Source organism: Oryx dammah, unplaced genomic scaffold (assembly GCF_014754425.2).
Source record: "Oryx dammah isolate SB20612 unplaced genomic scaffold, SCBI_Odam_1.1 HiC_scaffold_8, whole genome shotgun sequence".
NCBI classification, from domain to species: Eukaryota; Metazoa; Chordata; class Mammalia; order Artiodactyla; family Bovidae; genus Oryx; species Oryx dammah.
Genome location: NW_024070192.1, coordinates 9,091,061 through 9,108,676, shown reverse-complemented (window position 1 = coordinate 9,108,676; position 17,616 = coordinate 9,091,061). Strand labels below are relative to the sequence as shown.

The window sequence follows — 17,616 nt, the reverse complement described above, 5'->3', positions numbered from 1 at the left end:
GGTGCCCCCGACCCTGCCTTGTGGGGAATAACTGAGCAAATAGGAATGGGGACTGTCCCCACCTAGCACACAGGAAGTGTGCCGGAACTCGGCGGGAGAAACAGCAGTGCCACGCCCAGACTGGGGTGGAGCTAAGCCCCAGGTTCCACCAGTCAGTTTACGGGAGTTGCTGGAGGCTGTGCAGGAGGAAGGGGTTACCCAATCTGGTGTGGCAGGGCCGGCCCCTATTCGTGTGGTTTTGGTGCCTGGTGTTATTTTGATCATCGCTCTGAGAAGCGGGCAGGTCTGCGATTACTGTCCCCGTTTGAAACTTGGGGAAACTGAGTCTCACAGAAATTGGCTTCAACCAGAGACTAGAAGGCTTCTAGATACTCGGCCGCCTTCTTCCTGCTCAGACCTCGGGGTGGGTGAAGATAAGGGTCGGAAGCTGGCGGGGAGAGGGCACAGTTCGCCGAGTGCTCGATGGGCAGAAGAAGCGGGGCGCCCTCCCCCACCAACCCCGCCGTCGGGTCACGTGACTTATCGGAGGCGGGTCACCACGTGGGCCGGGCTGGGCGGTGCAGCTCTGTGGCTCCGCCAGGTCTGCCTCGGTCTCGGGTCGCCCCGAAGATCCTTGTCCACTTGCTCCCTCTGACCTCTCGGTCCCTCCCGCAGTTGGTGGAGTCCGAACACAGTTCCCGGCGGCCCTTGCTGGGCAGGGGCGGGAGACAGGTGAGTCACCGCCCGCCTCCTCTCCCCAGCGCCTCCCAGGTAAGCCGCCAGGATGTGGGACCCTGGTGGGGCGGGGCGGTAACTCTGGGGCTTGGGGGTGGTCCCCACCCCCTCCCAGCCCCGTCCAGTTCCCCTGAGGCCACCAGCTCCACCCCCTCCAAGTTCCTTTGGGACTCTGGGACCACTGGGCACTGAGTTCCCTCCTGCGGTTCTTCTGGATCTCCCTGAGTTTGACCCTCCGGAGGGTCCCGCTGGGGGACCGGCTGATCCCACTGCACCCCCGCCCCTCCCCCTCTTCTCTGCAGGTGCTTCAGGGGGAGGACAGCTGTGTTTGTTTCTCCGGAAGGGAAGGGGTAGAGGCCCCTGTAGGTACCACTGGTCGAAAGTGAGGGGGTGGGAGACTGGCAAATGAGGGGTCCAGGGGCTTTCAGAGCTGCTGCCGCCACTGGGCTCAGAGGCGTGGCTGCCACTCTGCCTTGATGGTAGCTGTCCCCAAAGGACTCGCTTCCGGCTGGGGTGGAGTTTCTGGAAACTAGGCCCAGCCCTGCACCTCCCTACCCAGTTCAGGGCTCAGTAATGGTGCGCCCTGGAAACGCCTGCCCGACTTATCCCCACCTGGGCAAGGGTACCAGGGCCCTGGGTACCACCCGGGCAGAAGTCCAAAGCAGTGCCCAGGTGCCAGTGTCCAGGTGAGCCTCTAGCCCCCACGCAGCCTCTGAGCACCTCTCACCCGCCCTGCTCCTCCCTCCTGGAGAAGGGGTGTGTGGGAGAGGCCTGTAGCCCAGAACTTGGGAAGGTCTGTGTTTCCTGGAAGGAATTCCCGCTCTAGACTGTGGGGGCACACTCTCAGCCCCAGCTCCAGCCACTTTTCCTTTCAGGCGGAGTCGAGTCCACCTCTGACCTCTGCTGGTTTCTCCACACTGTGCTCCTGTGGGAGGAAAGGGGAGGGGGCTTGGGTTGTGTGGAGCCTGGGCTCTGAGACTGGACACCCCCAAGCCGGGGCACTGTCTGGGCACAGCCCTAGTGGGCTGGGCACCCCGGCCTCGCCTGAGGAAGCCCCTTGAGCTGAGCCAGCTTTCCTAAGTGCTGAGTTTCCTGGAGTTAAGGGTAGGGAGAAGGGCAGGGGTGGGGGGGACAGGGCAGACTGAGGGCTAGGCCCAGTCTTGCTGGGGCAGAGTCCTGCAGGCATCAGCTGGTGGCTGGGAGCCCGCTCCCCCCCGCCCTGCCCCACTCCCACGGGGTGGAGAGCCTGGACAAGGCCACCCTGGTTCTGTTGTCCTGGGTGACGGCAGAGCCCGGACAAAGGCTGGACAAAGGCTGCCTGTTTAAGGCCCAGCCCCCTCCCCAGCCAGCTCCCCAGGCTCTCCCCGAGGTGATGGAATGTAAGGAACTCTCAGGAGGGCTGTCGACCTTGACGTGCCCAGCTTGGCACAGGGTGACCTCCGTGGAGTGGGGGACGCAGGCTGGGGTGCAGCTGAGGCCATGCTGCCTGCTGTTCTGTCCGGCGCTGGTGAGGGGTGAGGGCTGCGGGCCCAGGCGGCTGGCTCCTGTGAGATTTCCAGCGGGAGGAAGTGCTTCGGGGTCACGGGTGGGCACAGGAAAGGCCCCAGCTGTCCTGACCTTTCTCCCCAAGAGGGGGACTCCCCGGGTCAGAACCTTAGGAATGGAGAGCCCTAACCACAGGCCCCACCCGCCCATCCTCTTGCAGGAATGGCGCCACTGAGGAAACCGGTGGGGAACTGCCCAGACTCCCCTCCCTTCCTTCCTCCCTAACCTCCTTCCTCCCCTCTGGTGGTGGAGGAGTCTCCCTGTCAGTCCATTCCTGCCTGCGGTTTATCTCCGGTCACTCACTGGGGCGTCCCAGGTGGCGCTAGTGGTAAAGAACCCGCCTGCCAATGCAGGTTCAACCCCTGAGGTTGGGAAGATCCTCTGGAGGAGGGCATGGTAACCCACTCCAGTATTCTTTGGGATTGTCTGGTGGCTCAGACGGAAAGAATCTGCCTGCAGTGCGGGAGACCGGATTTCATCCCTGGGTTGGGAAAGCCCTTGGAGAAGGAAATGGCTACCTACCCCAGTATTCTTGCCTGGAGAATTCCATGGACAGAGGAGCCTGTGGAGGTCACAAATAGTGGGACACGACTGAGTCACTAACAGACACTGGACCATGTGTTTGGTGTTTGTCTGTGGATGGGGGCAGGGTGGGGGCTCAGGCAGCCCAGGCTGGAAGCGGCCCCTCCCACGGTCCCCAGGGAGCTGGTGGCGGGGCTGGGTGCCAGGCTCACTTTGCTGTAACACTTCCTGTCTCATCAGATGGGCAGCAGGAGGCTCTGAAGGCCGCGTCCAGGCTCTGAACTGCGCTAGGGCTGTGGACTGGCTGGCAGTGGGCCGCAGACATGTCTCAGTCGCCAGCCTTTGTCCTGAATGTCCTCGAGACCCCAGAGGACCCAGAGGGGTAGGTGCTCTGGGGTGGGGCTGGGGGCTGGGATGTGTCACCCCCAGGGAGAGGTGGGCTGGACCTCAGCCCTTCGGAGGGGGAAGGCTGCTGGGGTGAGGACTGGGTCAGCAGCAGCCTGACCTCCCCGCCACACCCCCCGTTCTGGACCCAGCAGCCAAGAGCCCAGCCCCTATGATGAGAGCGAAGTGCATGACTCCTTCCACCAGCTCATCCAGGAGCAGAGCCGCTGGGTGGCCAAGGAGGGGCTGGAGCTGCAGCAGAGGCAGCCGGGGACTGGCGCCCTGGGGGCCTCAGGTGAGCCCACCTGGCCAGGTGCTGGGATGGGGTGGGTAGGGCACTGAGCCTCTCACCCTCTGAGGAAGCCCCTCCTAGCAGCCTGGGGAGGGGGCTGGGTGGGGAGATCTCTGGCCGGCAGGGTCTGTAGAACCTCTGGACAAGTCTTAACTTTGCTGGACAGGCAGCGACCACGAGACCCTGCTGGGGCCCGAGGGTGCCCCCGTCTATAGCATGGCCACGCTCCGCATCTTGGCCAGCATGCCCAGTCGCACCATTGGTGAGTGGGACCCTTTCCCTTCGGACCCTGGGCCGGGCTGAGGTTTCCGGCTAAAGATCTACAGATCTCAGAGCTGGGCCTCTTTGGCTCCTACCTCACCCTATATGCTGCCTGGAGGCCCAGCCCGGCCCCAGGCAGCCTCGCCGGGTTCTAAAAAAAATGACTTCAGAGTCATCATGGGGATAAAAATAGGCTCTTGGGAACCGGTGGAGCCTGAGGTCTCTTATGAAGGGACTTTCCTGGGCCCTGGGGAGCAGTGGGGGGGGATGGTGGTCCCTGCCCCACGTGAGGGGCCGCATCCCTCCGCTGACCAGTGGCCTCCGCAGGCCGGAGCCGTGGGGCCATCATATCCCAGTACTACAGCCGCACGGTGAAGCTGCGTCGCAGGGCCGGCCGGCCGCAGCTCAGGGACATGGGCCGCTCAGCCCGGCCCAGCCTCCGCCTATACGACCTGGAGCTGGATTCTGCGGTCCTGGAGGAGGAGGGTGAGTGAGGGGGGACGGGGCCTCGCTGGGGAGGACATCTGCTGGCGGGGTGGGGGGCTGGGGTGCAGCAGGCTGTCTGAAGGTCCCCTGGAGTGAGGTCCCTTTGCAGCAGTGCAGGAGGGTCTTGGTGTCCCAGCCACTGGGACGGAGAAGCACGGGCCGCTCTGGCTGCGCAGGGTTTGACTCTGCAGCCAGGCGCTCTGCGGTGTCTGTTGAGCATTTGTAGTGTCACAGACACTGGTATTGGCTTTGGGATGTGATGGTGGTGAGCATACCCGATGCAGTGTATCGTCTGGTGAAACAGGAACCAAATAAACGGATAAGTGATGGTTAAAGCTCAGATTGAGATGAGATGAGATGAGATGGCTGGATGGTGTAGCCGATGCAATGGACATGAACATGAGCATACTTTGGGAGATGGTGAGGGATGGGGAGGCCTGGCGTGCTGCAGTCCATGGGGTCACAAAGAGCTGGACACAACCCGGTGCCTGAATAGCAACAACAAAGCTCAGGTAAGGGCAGCTGAGGAAAGGTGCCTGGCAGGAGAGCGTTGCAGAACCCATCTAGCCTAGAGGAATCTCGGGAGGCTTCCTGGAGGAAGTGACACTAGAGCTGCTGGGGGCATGTGCAAAGGCCCCGGGGTGGGAGCCTCCTGGCTTCCCTGAGCATCTGGGAGGCTGGTGTGGAGGGGTTGGGGAACAAGAGAGAATAGCTGTAGGAAGGAGCAGGGCCCAGCACACAGGTCAGTCTTCAACCAAGTGATCTCTGGCAGCAGCGCCCAGGGCCTTGGGCACTTCCTGGGGCACTCCTGTGTTTCCCCTCCCTGTTTACCCGAGGCCCCCAGCTGGTGGGTTATGGGGCAGTTAGCTCAGGGGTCAGGGTGAACGTTCCAGTTTTATTGTGCGAACCAGGCCGAGTGTCTGCTTTCTCGTCATTTCTTATCTGGAAAGAGGAGTTAAAATAGCATCCCCTTTCCAGGGTGGGTGTGAGAATGGAAGGAGAGAGGCTGAGGGGTGGCCAGATCTCCAGACCCCGCCTTTCCCTACTGACCCCAGCAGGGCTTGGCATAGTGGGAAGTGGTGGGGGGCTGGAGGGGCTGGGACCCCATTGCTGCTGAGTAGGGGGAGCATACGGGGCTCTGGTGCGTGGGGGGATCAGAGCAAGATGCTTGAGGGGCCCTAGGAGGGGAGTTTGGGTCAAGGAGGAGGGCACCGGGCTGGGCCTTGGAAGATGCTGGGAACTTGATTGTGTCCTGGGCTCCCGGGGGTGGAGGTAAGAGAGGGTGACGGCTGGTGGGCATGTGGGCCTGGCCGGGAGGCAGAGGCCTGGGTGGCAGGGGACAGCCACACGGCGGGAGGGAGGGAAGGGTGCCGCGGGAACCTCAGCTTGCCTCCTTTCCCCTGCAGAGAAGCGGGGCCTCCTGGTGAAGGAGCTCCAGGGCCTGACGGCGGCCCAGCGGGACCACATGCTCCGGGGGATGCCCCTGAGCCTGGCTGAGAAACGCTCCCTGCGGTCAGTGCCCCTCCACCTCGGGCAGCCCCCAGACGCCCCTCCTTGGCTGGGCGGGGCAGGGGGTGAGCCGGCTCCTGAGCCCTCGGTGGACGGCGGTTCCCGGTGGGGAGGGAGTGGACTGACCCCAGACGCTGCCTCTGCCCCCAGGGAGGAGAGCCGGCCCACGAGGGGCAAGCACAGGGCCCAGCGGCACCGCGGGCTCCTCTCCTGCTGCGACCAGCTCTGTGACAGCTGTGTCCTGGTAGGAGCATCTGGGTACCCAGGAGGGAGCGGGTGAGGTGGAGTGGGGGCAATGAGGGGGCCCTTTCTCCCTCCGAGTGATGCCCGTGGGGTCATCTCGCCTCCAGCCTGGCTCCAGGCCAGGACTGAGCTCCCTCCTCCCCTCACGGCGCCCCTGCGCTCTGGGCCCTGGACTGGACTGTGGTCTTGCTAGGGGCCGGCTCCCTGCCCCGGCCCCGCCTGAGAGCCGTGCTGCCGCTGTCCCTGCAGGCCTCGCACAACCTGGGGCTGGCGCTGCTCTCCGGGCTGCAGGCCCTGATGCCCTGGCGCTACGCCCTGAAGCGGATCGGGGGCCGGTTCGGCTCCAGCGTCCTATCCTACTTCCTCTTCCTCAAGACCCTGCTGGCCTTCAACGCCCTGCTGCTGCTGCCGCTGCTGGCCTTCATCGTGGGCGTGCAGGCCGCCTTCCCGCCTGCACCCGTGGGCCCGGTGCCCGCCTTCACGGGCCTGGAGCTCCTCACCGGCGGGGTGAGGCTTGGTGGGGAGGGGGCGGTGAGCAGGCACCCTCTTGTTACACCCCACCCCATCCGCTGCTTTGACTCTGGCTCCCCTCGCTTTCCTTGGGACCCTGGAAGCCCCAGGGCGGCCACGGTCCTCCGTTCACCTCCATGTTCCCCTCACCCCCCTCCCCTCTGCCTTTCTCCTCACCCCGTCCTCTGGGTGCCCTGCAAGCCTGAGGGTGGGTCAGCTGCCAGGAGGGCAGACTCCCTGACCCTGCTAGGTGTTTTCTCCGCAGGGCCACTTCACCCACAGTATCATGTACTACGGCTACTATAGTAACGCCACATTGAACCAGCCGTGTGCCTCCCTACTGAATGGCAGCCAGTGCACTCCCGAGGCGGGCAGCCTGCCCTACAACATGCCCCTGGCCTACCTCTTCACCCTGGGGGCAGCTTTCTTTATCACCTGCATCACTCTGGTGTACAGGTAATGGCTCTCTGCCATGTGACCCCGGCTCTGAGCATCACTGACCCACTCATGCATCCATCTGTCCATTCATCCATCCATCTGTCTACCCATCCATCCATCATCACTCCCTCCATTCATTCGTCCATTCCTCTGTCCATCCATTAGTCCGTCTGGCTACCCATCCATTCATCATCTCTTCATCCATCCAGCCACCCATTCGGTCATCCATCTAGCTACCCACCCATCCATTTTCCCATCCATTCATCCATTCAAAGATTGAAGGCAAGAGGAGAAGGGGGCAACAGAGGATGAGATGGTTGGATGGTATCATTGACTCAAGGGACATGAGTTTGAGCAAACTCCGGGAGATAGTGAAGGACTGGGAAGCTTGGCTTGTTGCAGTCCACCTTGGGGTCACAAAGTCTGACACAACTGAGTGACTGAACAATAATCCACCCATCATCACTCTATCCTCCATCTATCTATCAACCATGCGTCCGTAGATCCTTCCTTCCATCCACACTTTCATCCACACGCCCATACACTCCACACACATTTGCTGTGCTCTGCTCAGGGCAGGAAGATAAATGAGCTTGGTGCATATCCTTGAGACACTTGCTGTGTACAGGAGGAGACAGGCCAGTGAAGAGGTTGGGAACCTGTTGCATTGCTCAGGTGTTATGGAGCATGGGAGTCAGACCGGCTTCCCAGGGGAGTGGCCCTTGTACCACAGAGGGAGGTTAAATAAGGGCAGCTAGGGAAGGACAGAGGAAGGTGTGCTGGTTCTTGGGAGAGGCAGTGCACAGGTCCTGAGGTAAGCCAGAAGCTTCTATAGCCACGTCTGGGTGGGAGGCAGCCGGTGGGGTGGTGGGGAGTGGAGGTGACCCCATTTCTAGCCCTTTGTGGCTACTGAGCATCCTGCTGGACAGGTCTGACCTAGGGTGGCCGGTGGCCCACCCCAGGAGGCTGAGAGCTCCAGGCTAGAGGTGGGGCAGGGAGAGTGGCCAGAGGCCCATGAGTGCTGGCCGGGGTGGGGGCCTTCTCTGAGTGGCTGGTGCACTTTGTCAGATCTGTTTCTCCCGGCCTCTTTGCCTTCTGCCCCATCTCACCCCCTGCCTGGCTCTGCTTCTCCCAGCATGTCCCGCTCTTTCGGGGAGAGCTACCGGGTGGGCAGCGCCTCGGGGGTCCACGCCATCACCGTTTTCTGTTCCTGGGACTACAAAGTGACCCAGAGATGGGCCATCCGCCTTCAGCATGACAACATCCGAACCCAGCTGAAGGTGAGCTGGGGGCTCATGGCCCCCTGGGGCTGCGGTCCGCCACCCCCGTGTCCAGGGGAACACCAGTCCGGGCCCTGCAGAAGGACTTCCTCTTCTCGAAGGCCCCATGCCCTCCGGCCCTGGCAGGAAGAGGCCTCCACTGTGCCAGCTGGCCCGCACTCCCAGCGCCCCCGGTAGCCCTGGGGTACAAGTGAGAACAGTGAGGGCTGAACTGGGGCTCCTGGAAGATCCTCTGCCTGTCAGGGGTCCCTGCTGTGGGATTCGAGTCAGGGGCGCTCACAGTTTGGACCCAGCTCTCGGGCCCTCAGGGAGCGTCCCGTGGCTCCTAGTCGGTGAGGGAACTGCTGTCAGCAGGCAGCACGGCTCAGTAGGCAGCACGGCTCCGGAGGCAGGTGGGGGGCAAGCCACGTCCCTGGAGACGGGGCCTGTTTCGGGGGAGCCACAGGCCGTGGTCCTGGGGGCAGGCGGGAGGTGAGCCCTGGCCCTCCCCCGACCCCAAGCCTCCCCGTGTGTCGGCTCCGTGCGCCCCCCCGGGGTGTGGTGCACGCGTGGGCAGGTCCCCGCGTGTCTGTGCCCTGGTGACGGGCTTGCTGTCGCCTGTAGGAGCTGCTGGCTGAATGGCAGTCGCGCCAGCACCCCCGGAGCGCGTGCGGGCGGCTGCGGCGGGTGGCCGTGCTGGGGCTCGTGTGGCTGTTGTGTCTGGGCACCACGCTGGGCTGCACCCTGGCCGTCTACACCTTCTCGGAGCTCATGATCGAGGTGCGGAGAGGGTGCGGGCAGCTGCCAAGGAGGCCCGGGCCTCCCGCTTTATTAGCTGGGACCCCTGGCCTCCCACACCCTCCACCCCGGCCCCCAAGAGGACACTTTTCTCCCAGGCCTTGTTCTCATTCTCGTTCTGTCTGACGTATTATAACATCCTTTTGTTTTCTTGTCTTTTGGTTTCACTTTTCACTTTTTTTTCTGACACCTGTGTTCCATCCTCCCTTCTCCACCTCCCGCCCCCCTTCCTGTGCGGTTTGAACATGGGGCCTGGGGTGGGGGAGATTTGCCTGCCATCTCCACCTGCTCTGTACCCCCCTCTCGACCCCTCCCTGTGGCCCGTTCCCACCCCCCACCCTCGGGCCCAGCAGTGGACCTGACCCTGTCCTTGGGGCCCCTCTGGGGACCACTGCCCACCCCCGCCCCAGCAGAGCCCAGTGTCCGCCGAGCGGGAGGCTGTCCTGCTGCTCCTGCCCCTGGTGGTTTGCCTCCTCAACCTGGGGGCCCCCTACCTGTTCCGCATCCTGGCCGCCCTGGAGCGGCACGACTCCCCGGTGCTGGAGGTGTACGTGGCCATCTGCAGGTGCGAGGCCAGGTGGGCCAGGGGCGGGCTTTCTGGGGCGGGACCTCTGTCTCCCAGGCACCCAGCCCTCAGCCCGCACACCCACCCTTTTCCACAGGAACCTCATCCTCAAGATGGTCACCCTGGGGATTCTTTGCTACCACTGGCTGGGCCGCAGGGTGGGCACCCTGAAGGACCAGGTGAGGGCGGGCCAGGCGATGCTGGTGGGGGCCTGGGGCTCAGGCCCCTCACAGCAGCCAGCCCTCACCTGACCTTCCCTGGCTCTGTCCTCAAGTGTCCTGGGGGTGCCCGGGTGGCAGGGGAGGGTGGGGGCTGAGGTCGCTCTGTTTCAGTGCTGGGAGAACTTTGTGGGCCAGGAGCTGTACCGGCTTATGGTGATGGACTTCATCTTCATGCTGCTGGACACACTTCTGGGGGAGCTGGTGTGGAGGTGAGGCCCGTGGACTGGGCCCCTGCACCTGGGCATCCCCTGCAGAAGGGCTCCTAGTGTCCTTCTCTGCATGCGTGGTGGAGGTGGGGGTCACCTGGGCAGTCCTCAGGCCTCTGAAAATCAGCACCTGACCCCAGACTGGGACCATAAATTTCCACCCATGACAGCTTTTCTGTAAAATATTGTTAAACTGAGAAAAACCCTGAGAAAACAGGATGTAGCATATTTTTAGATCGGAAAGGAAAACAGGTTTCAAGATGATGCCTGTGGTCTAACCCGTCAAGGGAAAAAAGGGTCGGGAGGAAGCACAGAAAGTGGAAGAACGTGTTCAGCTGTCCTGGCTGTGGGTGCTGGCATGGCAGGTGTCATTTCCTTCTTTTTTGTGTTTTCTTTGAGAACATCGGAATTTAAAAATAATAAGATTTTTACTTAAAATTTTTTCAAGATTGATATTTATTTCCGGCCGCACCTCGTGGCATGCAGAACTTCCCCGGCCAGGGATCGAACCCCTGCCCCCTGCAGTGGAAGCATGGAGTCTTAACTACTGGACCGCCAGGGAGGCCTCGATAATAATAAAAATATCTTTTTTTAGAAATTTTTTTTCTTGGCCGTGCTGGGCCTTCGTTGCTGTGTGCAGGCTTCTTGCTGTAGTGGCTTCTTTTGCTGTGGATCACGGGCTCTAGGGCTCGGGGCTTCAGGGACTGTGGCGCGTGGGCTCAGTAGTTGTGGCTCCCGGGCTCTAGAGCACAGGCTCAGTGGCTGTGGCGCAGGGGTTTGGTTGCCTCGTGGCATGTGGGATCTTTCGGGACCAGGACTCGAACCCATGTCTCCTGCACCGGCAGGTGGATTCCTTACCACTGAGCCACCAAGAGGGAAGCCATCTCTGATAGCTCAGCTGGGAAAGAATCCTCCTGCCGGTGCAGGAGACGTTGGTTTAATTCCTGAGTTGGGAAGAGCCGCTGGAGAAGGGATAGGCTACCCACTCCAGTATTCTGGCCTGGAGAATTCCATGGAGTCCATGGGGTTGCAAAGAGTCGGACACGACCGAGCAACTTTCACTTCACTTTCACCAGGGAGGGAGTGAAAGTTGCTCAGGCGTGTCCGACTCTGCAACCCCATGGACTGTAGCCTGCCAGGCTTCTATGTCCATGGAATTTTCCAGGCAAGAATACTGAAGTGGGTTACCATTCCCTTCTCCAGGGGAACTTTTTGACCCAGGGATCGAACCTGGGTCTCCCTCATTGCAGGCAGATTCTTCACCATCTGAGCCACCAGGGAATAAAATTTTTAAAAAGCAGTCACACCTTTGATGCCACTGTGCATGTTTGCACTGGGGTGTATCACACGTGCGTAGAAAATGGACAGAGACTAAGTCAGCTGCAGTGCAGACCCTTCCGTGTGGGACCCCACTCCGCTGTCTCCCCTCGACATCACTGGGCACTGGGAGGGGTGGGCTGGCTCGTCAGCTTGCCGTGCGGGTCGGGGTGGGGTCCCAGCGTCCCTTGGGCTGGTCTTGGGGTTCAGGCCTCCTTTGTGACCCTAGGGCTCTTCTGCTCCAGGCTTTTCTCTGAGAAGCAGCTTAAGAGGAAGGGGAAGCCTGAGTTCGACATTGCAGGAAATGTCCTGGAGCTGATTTACGGGCAGACCCTGACTTGGTGAGCGTCTCCCTTGTGTGTCCCACAGCCCAGTCCCCGGGGAGGCTGACCCCTTCCCCCTCAGGGCCCCAGCAAGGCCCAGTCCTGGGATTCTGGAGTGACCTGACCCCTCAGCCCCCAGTGGACCCGGGCTCCGGCCTCCTTGCTGGGCTTTCCTCGAGGTCTGACCCTGAGCCAGGCCTGGGGGGGGGCAGTTCTGGGTCTGGGGAACAGCTCGGGGTCCAGGACCCCAGCCCCTGGACTGCAGCCCTCTCCTCTCCACGCCCTCCTCAGGCTGGGGGTCCTCTTCTCCCCGCTCCTGCCTGCCATGCAGGTCATCAAACTGCTGCTCCTCTTCTACATCAAGAAGGTAAAGGTACCGCTGGGTCCCAGGGGTGGGGGCACGGGGGGCAGCGGGCCTGGGGAGTGTGTGCAGCCAGGGTGGCCACTGGGCTGGCAGACACGGAGCCCTGGGACATTAGAACCCTTCCCTGGCCTGAGCGGTATGCGGCTGGCAGCCCAGGGCCGCCCTCTGGGGTCAGTCACACAGGCCCCAGCTGATCTCCGGCCCTGAATCTCTGCCTTTGGCAGGCTGGGCAGCATCCCGTTAGGATCTGTGGCCATCGCCACGTGCCTGTGTGTACAGGTCAGGGCTTCCAGCCGGGGGGCTCAGAGGCGCTCAGAACCAGCATCCCCTTTCCTCTGCTCCCCGAGTTTCCTCATCTGTACACAGTGGATATGGGTGTCCCCAGGTGACTCAGTGGTAAAGAATCCACCTCCTGAGCGGGTCAGGAAGATACCCTGGAGAAGGAAATGGGAACCGACTCCAGTATCCTTACCTGAGAGATCCCATGGACAGAGGAGACTGGCAGGCTACAGTTCGTGGGGTCACAAAGAGTCTGACATGCTTTAGTGACAATTAAAACTCATGGATGGTGCCCTAGGGGGCACTGCTGGAGATGACGTTTATAAAGCACAGGGCAGGGTGTCTAGCCCACTGGAGACCTTTAGTCAACGGAGGTGGCTGTTAGTATCATCCCTCCCGCTTACAAGTGAGCTGGCCAAGCATACCCCCATGTCCCTTGGTCTCCCCTATGCAGACGGGGAGGTGGCCCCGCTGGCCCTCCCCAGCCTGTGGGCTTAGATCCCAAGCGTCTGCCTCTCTGTTGGGCTGTCCTGAGGTCTTGGCTCAGGCTGGAAGCTGGGCTCAGGGAGCTGGAAGCGCAGCACCCTCTCAGCCCATGGCCGGCCTCGGTCCTGTTTGCTCTGGGAGGCCCCACCAGGCCTGGGAGTAGGGGCGGTGGATGGCAGGGTGGTGGTAGCCGAACGCAGCCTTTGTCCCCAGGCCAGCCTGATGGCCAACTGCCAGGCGCCTCGCAGGCCCTGGAAGGCGTCCCACATGAGCACTGTCTTCGTCTCCCTGCTCTGCTTCCCCTCCTTCCTGGGCGCAGCCGTTTTCCTCTGCTACGCTGTCTGGCAGTGAGTGGGCACCTGGCCTCCGGGGTGGGGGGCGTGGGGAGGGCTGCCTGGTGGGGCTGTGACTGCTGGCCAAGGTTTGGGTGGTGGGGAGCTGCCCTTTGCCCAGGCTCAAGGGTCACGCCGCCCGCCCTCTGCCCCCAGGGTTAAGCCCTCGAACACCTGTGGCCCCTTCCGGACCCTGGACACCATGTATGAGGCGGGGAAGGTGTGGGTGCGCCGCCTGGAGAAGGCAGGCCCCCGAGTCTCCTGGCTACCCTGGGTCCATCGCTACCTGGTAGAAGATACCTTCCCCATCTACCTGGTGTCAGCCCTGCTGCTGTGAGTGACGGGGTCCCTGGCTTCTCCGTCCCCCGGGCTCCTGCGAGGGGCCCAGCCTGACCACCCATCTCCCGCAGGGCTGTGATCTACCTCAACATCCAGGTGGTGAAGGGCCAGCGGAAGGTCATCTGCCTCCTCAAGGAGCAAATCAGCAACGTGAGTGCCCCTCTGAGCCCCCAACCCAAGTCCCTCCAAGCTTCTCTCCTTCCCCGGATCTGGGCTGTAGAAAGGGGTTGTTTGCTATGCGAATTGTATCAGTTGAGATACATAGTTCATATTCATCAGAGTTGGAGGCGGCCAGGCTGCCCATCTGCAAAGACCCCACTGGGACGAGGGCTCCAGAAGTGCTTCTCCAATGACCCCCAGCCCCAATCCCAGTCCCCCAGAGGTCACCCAGAGCTGCCCCGTGGGCTGTCCCTCCCTCCTGCCTGCTCAGTTACTGGACCTCCCATCACCTCTGGGGCAAGTCACTGCCCCGACAGTCAGGGTCACTCGGACTGGTGTTTGCCTGGATGGCAGGGGCCTTTCGCCTGGTCCTTACCCTGCCCAGGTCTGGGCTGGCTGCTCAGGAGCACGTGTCAGTGATGGCAGGTCTCCTTGACTACTCAGTGGCCTCTGACCTCATCCCCAGGGCCCCAAGCTTGCCCCCAGGACCCTGACATCACTCTCCCCACTGCTATTTTTTTTCCTTTTCTCCCTTTCCTTTCCGGTTTCTCCCTTGTGTACTCAATGCTTGAGCCCACCTTGGGGCCAGCTGCTGCCTGTGTCCCCCAGGCAGTCACATCAGGGCTGGTGGCTTCCCGCCACCCTGCATTAGAAATGACCTGAGGGTCCACTGCCGGGGGTCAGCCAAGGTGGGACGGGGCTGGGCTGTAGCTCGTGTGATCCTGCTGCTGGCTGGTTGGTGCAGAGGCTCAGAGTCAGGTCTTTCCAAGTGGGAGGATCCCCTGGGGACTGCTTCCACTTTTTATTGGGTTGTAAGCAATGCAATGCTTCTACAAACAGGAGGCAGGGCTCAGGCTGGGCGTTTTGGCTGAGGGGGTTGCCTGGCCCCAGCTGTTGGACATGGGTTGTTTTTCCCAACTGGCTCGTGCTCTGCTGTGTAGATCTTCGGGACCTGAGGTGCCTGGCGGGATGCACAGGGGCATTGAGAGAGGAACCCCTGGTTCACCGCGTTCTGCCTGCCGTTCCTCTAGGAACTGAAGGGCAGCTCCCCAGGCGGCCCTCGTGGTGGGCAGCATCTCCCACCAGGGCCGAGCCCGGGCCCGGTTCTGAGTCTGGGGCTGCTGGTCTGAGCTCCGCCAGCACTCGGAGCATCTTTTCCTGGGACTGAGCAGGGCAGCTTACTCAGGCGCACAGCCCCCTGTTCCCACCAACTCAATGGAGAGAAAATGGGGAGGGCCCATCTTGGAGGTGTGTCTGTCTCAGCGTCTTCCCAGCTGAGCCAGGGTCCCCGGCGCCGGACACATTCGAACAGAATTGCTGTTTGCTCTTTGTGAAGGCTCCCTACCAGAAACCCAGTCTGAGCCCGGAGCTTCATGGGCCCTGAAGTCTGCCGGGTGTTTAACTGGGTCCTCGACTTTAAGCCTTTATGCACGTTTCACCGTCATTTGTCGAAAGAGCCCTGGGTTGGCCGATTTGTTGTTGATCAGTCGCTAAGTCACGTCCAACCCTTTGCCACCCCATGAACTGCAGCACGCCAAGCTTCCCTGTCCTTCACCATCTCCCAGAGTTTGCTTAAACTCGTGTCTGTTGAATCAGTGATGCCATCCAACCATCTCATCCTCTGTTGCCCCCTTCTCCTGCCCTCAATCTTTCCCATCACCAGGGTCTTTTCCAATGAGTTGGCTCTTTGCATCTGGTGGCCAAAGAATTGGCTGATCCCTGCCCCAGAGATGTCCTTGTCCTAATCCCAGGAGCTGTGAATAAGCCACGTCACCTGGCATGGACATGATGTCGTGATAAAGCCCTTAGAAAAGGAAATTGGAGAGTCAGTACCAGAGAAAAGGGTGTGAGAAGGACTTGGCTGGACGCTGCTGGCTCTGCAGATGGAAGGAGGCTGTGAGCCCAGGGAGGTGGGCACACTCAGAAGCTGAAGAAGGCGAGGATAGATTCTCCCTGGAGGCTCCAGAAGTAACCAGCCCTCCTCCCTCCTTGATTTTAGCCCAGTGAGACCGCTGTGGACCTTTTTGTGTCCTTGTTTCTGGCTGTGCTGGATCTTGGGCTTTTCCCTAGCTGCGGTGCGGGCTTCTCACTGTGGCGGCTCTCTTGCTGTGGCGCACGGAGCCCAGGGTGCGCGGGTGCTGCAGTAGTTGTGACACATGGACTCAGTAGTTGTGGTTCTTGGGCTCTAGAGCGCGGGCTCAATAGTTGTGGTGCACAGGCTTAGCTGCTCTGTGACGTGTGAGGTCTTCCCTGACCAGGGATTGAACTTGTGTCTCCTGCACTGGCAGGCGGATTCTTTACCACTGAGCCGCCAGAGAAGCCCTATTGTAGACTTCTGGTTTCTAGCACTGAAAGGTGTTGCATTTGTGTTGCTTTAAGCCACTAAGTTTCTGTCATCGATTAGGGCAACGATAGAAAACCCACACAAACCCCAATGACACAAGCACACAGTGACGGAGGTCAGAGAGGAGGTAATTTCCCCAGGGCAGAGTTTATACATTGAATCAGGCTGAGCTGGCAGCCCTCGCTGTGTGAATCAGCACGTTTCCCTTTTCATCTTGGCCGCTAGGAAGCTTAGGTGTATCTATGTGTCCACTGTAGGGTTTTCGGTTTTCCCCTGTGCTTGCTTGGTACCTCTGTCTCCTTTCTTTAAACTTTTCGTGCTCATGGGGTCAGATTTTTGAGAGCCCCACCGAGTGCCAACTGTAGCAGGCCACTTCTGGATGGACATGTAGTGGACAGCTGCTCTCTGTGTTCCGGTGTTTCTAGGAGGGGGAGGACAAAATCTTCTTGATCAACAAGCTTCAGCGTGTCTACGAGAGGAAGGAGAGGAACAGGTGAGGGGCCTGGGAGGGGTGTGTGCAGGGTCGGGGAGCAGGGAATGGACAGAGAGGCCCCTTCCTTCCAGGGGTCGGGAGTGGGGAGTGGCTACTGGCCTCCCTGGGTGGCCCTTAACTTCTTGGGACTCCCCTGCCCCTTTCCCCCACCTTTTCTCCTCAGATGTGTGGGACATTTGGGGCAGGAGAAAAACTTAAGTTTGGTGAGAAAGGAAAAAAGGAAGTGAACTGTGTGCAGGGGGCAGGGTTGAGCTGGGGTCTCTCACACCCTCTTCCTCCTCCTCTCTGCATCCCCTGTCTTGATGAGTCAGGGGGTCGGTCTAGCTGGCTCTCTCCTCAGGCCCCCGCCCCTTTCTCTCCGTGGGGTGAACATCCTGCCCCCAGACGCTGCTGTATCAGGAGTGCAGAGCCTGCTCCCATGGCCGCACATCTCTCCCTGCACCTGTTGCCTGTGCTTAAGTCTGGGAATGGGGAGGCACACTCAGACATCTTCCTGCCGCCTGGACAGACAGACACACTCGGGGATGCACACACCCCCTTCCTCAGCCCCCGCCCAGCCAGGGGGGCTGGCTGAAGTCTGCAGGTGGAAGCCCTTGGGGCTCCCCATCCCCACCCTGGGCAGCAGGAGTCCCCCCATCCCAGAATGAGCCATCCTGATAAGACATCCTCCCCACCCCGCCAGCCAGGAGGAGGGCATGGCAGCCCGCTCTGGTGTCTTTGGCTGGAGAATCCCATGGACAGAGGAGCCTGGTGGGGCCGCAGTGCCTAGGGTCACGACTAATCACACGTGTGCGCCCCCAGCCAGGTGTCAGTGGTGAATCCTGGCCTCTTCCTGCTCCTTCCCCTTCTCTCCAGGGGTCTGGAAGCAGCTCAGGAGGAAGCTGCTAGGCGTCCTGTGGCCTTGGAGGGGGTGCCTGGTGCGCACTGCCCGAGGCCAGGGACCCCTCGCTGACTTTCCTTTCTGTCAGGGCTGGTAGAACTGAGGAGGCCATGACACCCCCAGCCCTGTTCACAGACGACTGGGATGCCCAGTAAGAGCGCCAGGCTGGCAGCCTGGTTCCTGCGGCCCTGCAGGCAGATGCCGCCTGGAAACGACCCCGCTGGGACGTGATTGGGGATGGGGCTCAGGGGGCAGGACTCTGCAGCCCACCTGAGGCTGGAGCACCCCCTGTGAACCCTACCCGGCACTCTTTATTTATTCTGATTAAACATGTTTTGCAAAATGGG

General features: G+C 61.2%; 1 protein-coding gene across 7 annotated transcripts; it reads left to right on the top strand.

The window, feature by feature from the left end:
• Window positions 1–174: 174 nt before the first annotated feature.
• Window positions 175–17,616, top strand: TMC6 (transmembrane channel like 6). Of its 7 annotated transcripts, none has more exons than XM_040244690.1 (22): window positions 175–403; window positions 655–750; window positions 3,022–3,163; window positions 3,318–3,460; window positions 3,624–3,719; window positions 4,046–4,204; window positions 5,611–5,716; window positions 5,864–5,957; window positions 6,206–6,463; window positions 6,732–6,922; window positions 8,040–8,184; window positions 8,788–8,943; window positions 9,375–9,526; window positions 9,624–9,705; window positions 9,859–9,956; window positions 11,516–11,611; window positions 11,885–11,960; window positions 12,936–13,069; window positions 13,211–13,387; window positions 13,465–13,543; window positions 16,322–16,389; window positions 17,358–17,616. In XM_040244690.1, exons 3-22 carry the CDS (start codon window positions 3,105–3,107, stop codon window positions 17,422–17,424), a joined length of 2,436 nt encoding a protein of 811 aa, XP_040100624.1. In that variant the 5' UTR covers window positions 175–403; window positions 655–750; window positions 3,022–3,104; the 3' UTR covers window positions 17,425–17,616. The 7 variants fall into 7 exon arrangements, with proteins under 7 accessions (XP_040100624.1, XP_040100623.1, XP_040100622.1 ...); XM_040244689.1 differs by having other exon boundaries at window positions 9,372–9,526; XM_040244688.1 differs by having other exon boundaries at window positions 3,321–3,460; window positions 9,372–9,526; window positions 17,245–17,516.